The sequence below is a fragment of the Hyla sarda genome, chromosome 6 (genome assembly GCF_029499605.1).
Source record: "Hyla sarda isolate aHylSar1 chromosome 6, aHylSar1.hap1, whole genome shotgun sequence".
NCBI classification, from domain to species: domain Eukaryota; kingdom Metazoa; phylum Chordata; class Amphibia; order Anura; family Hylidae; genus Hyla; species Hyla sarda.
Genome location: NC_079194.1, coordinates 224,766,076 through 224,773,601, shown reverse-complemented (window position 1 = coordinate 224,773,601; position 7,526 = coordinate 224,766,076). Strand labels below are relative to the sequence as shown.

Below are 7,526 nucleotides of genomic sequence, written 5' to 3'. Positions count from 1 at the left end.
TGTATGATGTTTATATGTATACACGTTGTGTACAGTATGTATGTTTATATGTATAGATGTTGTGTACAGTATGTATGATGTTTATATGTATACACGTTGTGTACAGTATGTATGATGTTTATATGTATACACGTTGTGTACAGTATGTATGATGTTTATATGTATACACGTTGTGTACAGTATGTATGATGTTTATATGTATACACGTTGTGTACAGTATGTATGATGTTTATATGTATACACGTTGTGTACAGTATGTATGATGTTTATATGTATACACGTTGTGTACAGTATGTATGTTTATATGTATAGATGTTGTGTACAGTATGTATGATGTTTATATGTATACACGTTGTGTACAGTATGTATGATGTTTATATGTATACACGTTGTGTACAGTATGTATGATGTTTATATGTATACACGTTGTGTACAGTATGTATGATGTTTATATGTATACACGTTGTGTACAGTATGTATGATGTTTATATGTATACACGTTGTGTACAGTATGTATGATGTTTATATGTATACACGTTGTGTACAGTATGTATGATGTTTATATGTATACACGTTGTGTACAGTATGTATGATGTTTATATGTATACACGTTGTGTACAGTATGTATGATGTTTATATGTATACACGTTGTGTACAGTATGTATGATGTTTATATGTATACACGTTGTGTACAGTATGTATGATGTTTATATGTATACACGTTGTGTACAGTATGTATGATGTTTATATGTATAGATGTTGTGTACAGTATGTATGATGTTTATATGTATACACGTTGTGTACAGTATGTATGATGTTTATATGTATACACGTTGTGTACAGTATGTATGATGTTTATATGTATACACGTTGTGTACAGTAGGTATGATGTTTATATGTATACACGTTGTGTACAGTATGTATGTTTATATGTATACAGTATGTATGATGGGTATATTATGTTTTTGTTTGTACGCTGTGTATATACGTTGTGTACGGATGTGTCGGCCTGTGTAGCCGCCTGTCCCGCACACCACGCCGGGGGCTGAGGTGATGACGTCCCCCGCTGTCCCCCATGGAGGGGGCCGTGGAGCTCAGTTTGGCCTGCACTAGGCCGCTGCTACCAGAAGGGGGAGAGGGAGGAGGCGCCATGACCGATGCATCCTGGGAAATAAACCAACATGGGGAGCAGCTCCGGGCTCAGCATGCACTTCAATCCCACGGAGTGAGAGCCTGACGTGACCCCCCCGCCGCCATAACACGGCCCACTGCGTCACCGCCTCCCGGGGACGATGTGAGGGGGCTGCCAGCGAAGAACCGCAGCCTCTCCCGGATGATGGACAGGAACTACCCGACTCCCACCTTCACCGACCCGCTGGCCCCAGCCTCCCCCGCCGCCTGGGCCTACGATCGGAGCGCGGCCGGGATCAAACCCAGGTAAGAGGAGCGACCCCGGCGGGGAGATGTCGCAGGAAAGTCCGGGGATGAGAGGCCTAGTGCTCTAGGCCGGGATTCCCTATCACCAAGCGAGCGGAGATGGGAGTGAGGGAGGGGCCCGATCTGAGGAGCCATAGCTGGGGAGGTCAGATAGCACAGCCCGGGAATCCTCCCCAGCAGCAGGCCTGACACACGATCCGGGCGTGTATGGAGGCTGTGACCCGAGGGTGACACATGTGCTCCGGCCGGACTCCTTCACCTACCTGTATGATCTGCAACCTGTGGCTCTCCCGACTGCTGAGAAACTACAACTCCCAGCGGGCCCTGGCAGCCTGTGACCCTCCGGGGTTGCTGGGAGTTGTAGTTCCACAACAGCTGGAGTGTTACAGGTCGCTTTATGCTCACCACACATGGTGCCCCTAACAGCTGGTGACCCTGGCAGGACATTTCAACTTTTCTGCCCACAATATGATGGTTTCCACTTTCCCCTATGGACTAGGGGTTTTATACAACCTATATGTACATTGAGGAATTCCTATAAAATCCAGGGCGTCCAAGTCAGAGAACCTCCAGCTGCTGCAAAACTACAACTCCCATCATATCCTGATCATCCTATGTCACCAGTCTCCAAACTGTGAACCTGCAGCTGCTGCAAAACTACAACTCCCATCATATCCTGATCATCCTATGTCACCAGTCTCCAAACTGAACCTCCAGCTGCTGCAAAACTACAACTCCCATCATATCCTGATCATCCTATGTCACCAGTCTCCAAACTGTGAACCTGCAGCTGCTGCAAAACTACAACTCCCATCATATCCTGATCATCCTATGTCACCAGTCTCCAAACTGAACCTCCAGCTGCTGCAAAACTACAACTCCCATCATATCCTGATCATCCTATGTCACCAGTCTCCAAACTGTGAACCTACAGCTGTTGCAAAACTACAACTCCCATAATGCTCGGACAGTTTAAGGCTCTGTGCCAGTAGTTTTCAAACTGGGGATCTCCAGCTGTTGTAAAACTACAACTCCCAGCATGCAGGGAGTTGTAGTTTTGCAACAACTAGAGGCCCACAGTTTGGAGACCACTTCTCTATGTAGTCCTGGCAGTGCCATCCTGACATTTAAGGGGTACTCCAGTGGTAAACTTTTTTTTTTTTGTAAATGAACTGGTGCCAGAAAGTTAAACAGATTTGTAAATTACTTCTATTAAAAAATCTTTACCCTTCCAGTACTTATTAGCAGCTGAATACTACATAGGAAATTCTTTTCTCTTTGAATTTCTTTTTTGTGTTGCCCACAGTGCTCTCTGCTGACACCTCTGTCCATGTCGAGAACTGTCCAGAGCAGGAGAAAATCCCTATTGCAAACCTATGCGCCTCTGGACAGTTCCTGACATGGACAGAGGTGTCAGCAGAGAGAGCACTGTGGACAAGACAAAAAATAAATGAAAAAAGAAAAGCACTTCCTCTGTAGCAAACAGCTGCTAATAACTACTGGAAGGATTAAGATTTTTAAATAGAAGTCATTTAAAAATCTGTTTAACATTCTGGCACCAGTTCATAAAAAAAGGTTTTCCACCGGAGTACCCCTTTAATCATGCATAGCACTCTCATCTAATTATAGAAAGCAAAAAAAGATTTTTATTTTTGCCTAGTCCCCCCATTTGTGATAATGGAGGATAAAACAGAGATCTGGCTTCACCCCTCCATCGGGTAGTGAAATGTGATGTCGTTCTTACCTGTGGTACGGTTCTAGTCCCTGGTCTTGATTACTGCTGCCATGGTTTTGTGTGGTGCATTTGGCACCAAGACGGGCACTCTAGGGCTGTCAGCTGAATGCTTCTTCAGGTAATACTTATTCCTCTCCCCCGATTACACATGCACGTTCGAGTCAGCAAAGCGTGCATGTGTTCTCAACAAGAAGAAGGCAATCACCTGGGAAATCCCTTTTGTGGCAACTTATCTTCCTAAGACCAAAAGGGTGGCCGGGCCTGGCGAGTTCTGCTCATTTAATCTTCGTGATTGCCGACTAGGGTGCCTCCAGCTGTTGCAAAACTACAACTTTAAGCATGCCCGGACAGCCTTTGGCTGTCCGGGCATGCTTGAAGTTGTAGTTTTGCAATAGCTGGAGGCACCCTAGTTGAGCAACGCTGATCTTATATGTATGGCCAGCTTCAGATACAGACTAATACAGGATGCACTGCTTTTATTTATCAGAATAACTTTTGCCAACCTTTGTAGGAATACAGTTTGTATATAACATGTCCCATAGTCTTAAAGGGGTTCTCCGGTGCTTACACATCTTTTCCCCTATCCAAAGGATAGGGGATAAGATGCCTGATCGCGGGAGTCCTGCAGCTGGGGACCCCCGGAATCATGCACGCGGCACCCAGTTTGTAATCAGTCCCCGGAGCATGTGACGTCACGCCTCCCCCCCCCCCCCGTGTGATGTCACGCTCCGCCCCTCAATGCAAGCCTACGGGAGGGGGCGTGACAGCTATCATGCACCCTCCCATAGGCTTGCATTGAGGGGCGGAGCGTGACGTCACACGGGGGCAGAGGCGTGACATCACACGCCGCCGGCCCTGCGGTCGACCGTAATCAGACCCGGAGCGAACACGCTCCGGGGACTGATTACAAACGGGGTGCCGTGTGCATGATCCCGGGGGTCCCCAGCGGCGGGACTCCCACGATCAGGCATCTTATCCCCTATCCTTTGGATAGGGGAAAAGATGTGTAAGCACCGGAGAACCCCTTTAACTGATACAACTTTTCCTTGGTATAACTAAGGCCCCTTTCACACTGACGTTGTGTCGTTAACATCCGTCAGGCACTTTTTATTTTTAATTTCTTTGCCTTAACAGACATAATTTTTGACAGGGCACAACTGGAAACAACAGGTTCCGACAGATCCCATTTGCTATTATGGGGTGGGGTCCGTCTGGCGCCATTGTTTTTTGACGGTAGTAGCGGAAGGTAAAAACGTGTAATGATGTATTATTTCCTCCCGCTATTCTCCCTGGGTTCCCTGACAGACGTCACACTACTGTGTCACAACGGCAGTGTGAAGGAAGCCTAGGTGGGGATATCTTTCATTTTGCGGTCATTAATAAAAAATAATAATAATAAAAAAAAAGAAGTAAATTAAAAACTTAAATAAAAATTTAGTTTTATGCAGAGAAAGGTATTTTAAAAGGGCAGAAGGGTGACGTGATAAAATTGCAGGTAGAAATATGTATTGGGATTGATCTTATTAACCAATCGGTGTGATCACGTGGCTCATATTGAACACCCGGTTTGGGCAGAGATCGATAGCGCGGGGCGTTTATTTTCTGAAACTCTTTGCTTGATTGTGCAAATGTTTTTTATTTTTATTTTTTATTTTTTTTAACCTCCTTGAGGCCTTCTCCAGTAATGTCATAATAAGGGTAAAGCGGCACGTGGAATTAAATGGGAATTTCGCAGTCCCATTCACACGGAAGAATTTTGGCTGCAGGGATGCTGCTTTCCGGACATTGAACGTGTCTTTAAATTTTACAGAATTCCTGGTGGAATCCCATTGAACTCAATGCGGCTTGAACTTTCGGCACAGTTTCTGTGTGCTCAAAACACAGTTCTGCCGAAAGTTCAAGCCGCATTGAGTTCAATGGGATTCCACCAGGAATTCTGTAAAATTTAAAGAATTTTGTTTTGAGCACAGAAACTCTGCCGAAATTCAGCAAAACTGCAGATATTTCACAGCAAGCTTTGCAGAATGGAATTTTTGTGGAATAGCAGAATTTTGGCCATGAGAACATAGGATGAAGGTGACACATACATATTTAGTGACAGATTTAGGCTAAGGGTGCATTTACATCATGTTTATATATATATATATATATATATATATATATATATATATACACACACACATACCGTTGCCATTTTCATTGTGAAAACCGTATGCAACCATATCAACAAACGTATTCATTAACATCCTGTACACAACCGGGTACATCTAGTTGTGTACAGTTTTGATCTTGTAGGTTTTTTTGTTTTTTTTCCCGTGCGCAAAACCGTGGCCGTCTACGGTTTTGGGTACGGTGCTTCCCATTTTTGGGATCTTTCTTCCTTAACATTGCACTCCATGCAAAACGCATTGAGCATTAAAATACATAGGTTTTGTCAGCTTTTCATGTCCTCATCATGACAGCACCACCATGAGATTCTCCCCTGTATCTCTAATAGGGACAGGACACACAGAGAGGTTAAATAGGCCCCGCCCCATCCACCCCTCAGTGTTTCCTGTTCCTAGGAGTATACACGGAGAGTGAGGTTCTTTCCTCTGGTGGGCTGGCTTCTGCTCCAGACGGGGCTGCCAGGCAGTGAGGGATTCGGTCATGCTGGCATCTCCCTCCCCCTGTGCTGCACCGGGTCGTGCTTCCTCTGGGTTGTTGTCTCCTGGTTCCTGGTTGTTGCCCGGGTTTATGCAGCAGGAATCCTGTTCCGGCCGGTCTCTGTTCTCCTTGAAGCTCCCTGGCTGTTCTGGGCTCCATGCTGCCGGGCGCACGGATGCGTGTGCTCAGGCATTGGCTGGGGACCCGAAGTCCCTCCCCCAAGATGGCGGTGCCCACCGGGAATGCTGGAGAAGCCTGGAGGGGCACCAAATTTGGACAGAGGAGTATAAATTGCTCCTCTGTTCCATCCTACATCCCTCTCAGTCATAAAGTATAAATCAAAAGAAAGAGAATCCTCTAAAGAAACTGTTAAGGAATCTAAATGTGGAATCTGCTGTGGTACTACTGGATACCCATCCTAAACCCCTTTATAAGGCTGGCACTGACCGAATTGTTTTCCAAGAATCTCCATTCTTTATGGATGAGCTTCATTCACTTATTAGTCAGCAAGTACAATCTGCCATAGCTACAGCACTGCCTAGTACCTCCGCTCCCGCTACTGTCGCTGAACCTCCTCCACCAAAATAGCAAACTTCTATTGTTTTGGACTCCGACTCAGGGTCTAGTGAAGATTTGAATTCTGGTGTTACTTTCTCTGAAGAAGAGGGTGAAATTAGAGACTCCTCCTAAGAGGGATGATAACAAATATAATTTATCTTCTGAAGATACAGATGCCTAACTTACTGCTGTAAGAAATGCCATGAATATAATAGATACTCCAGAACCTACGTCTGTTCAGGACAGGATGTTTGCCGGTCTGAAACCTCAAAAAAACTAAAGATTTTTTCAGTTCAGGATAGCATAAAAACGCTTATCACAGATGATTGGCAGGTTCCGCAGAGGCGCTTGCAGATTACTAAAGTATTACGCAACCGTTTCCCCTTTGACCTCCAATGAAGTAAATATGTGGAGTGAACCTCCAAAAATGGATGTGCAGCTTTCTAAAGTTGTTAAAAGTACAGCGCTTCCATTTGAGGATGCGGCTCAGCTTAAAGACACCCGCAAAATGGATGGTCTTCTAAAAAGATCCTGGGAAGCCTCTTCGGCTCTAATCAACCCCAATATTGCAGCTACTACTGTAGCCAGGTCTCTTTATATGGTTAGAGCCATTTGCTCAATAAAACATCTAGAGAAAATATTTGATCTTCCATTACAATGGTAAAACATAGCACAGCCACAGCATTTTTGGTGGATGCGTCAGCAGAATCAATTTCCGTTTGCGGCAAAAGTCACCCCCTTATCTAGCACTGCTAGAAGGGCCCTATGGGTTAAAATTGACAAGTGGACTCTACCTCTAAGGTTAAAGGAGCATTCCAGCGCAAAATAACTTATCCGCTATGCAAAGGATAGGGGATAAGTTATAGATCACGGTGGGTCCGAGCGCTGGGGCCCCCCGGGATCTCCTGGACGGGGCCGCGCAGTCTGCAGGAAGTGAAGTTTCGTCCCCAGCAGAAAGCCGCGGCAGACACTCCCCCCACCATGTATCTCTCTGGGGTACATGGAGGGGGCGTGTCGTCCACCGCCTCATGCGGGGACGGAATGCCCCATTTCCAGCATACTGCTGTGGCTCCATCCAGGAGATCCCGGGGGGCCTCAGTGCTCGGACCCCCCGCGATCTATAACTTCGGATAGGGGATAAGTTATATTG

At 45.7% G+C, this 7,526-nt stretch overlaps 1 protein-coding gene across 1 annotated transcript in view; it reads left to right on the top strand.

The window, feature by feature from the left end:
* Window positions 1–1,060: 1,060 nt before the first annotated feature.
* The window catches only part of QSER1 (glutamine and serine rich 1), a 90,749-nt gene continuing 84,283 nt past the window's right edge, over window positions 1,061–7,526 (top strand). The window contains exon 1 of the mRNA XM_056526608.1: window positions 1,061–1,437. Within this exon, the coding sequence (XP_056382583.1) occupies window positions 1,334–1,437 (104 nt within the window). The 5' untranslated portion in view covers window positions 1,061–1,333. The remainder of the gene's footprint in view (window positions 1,438–7,526) is intronic.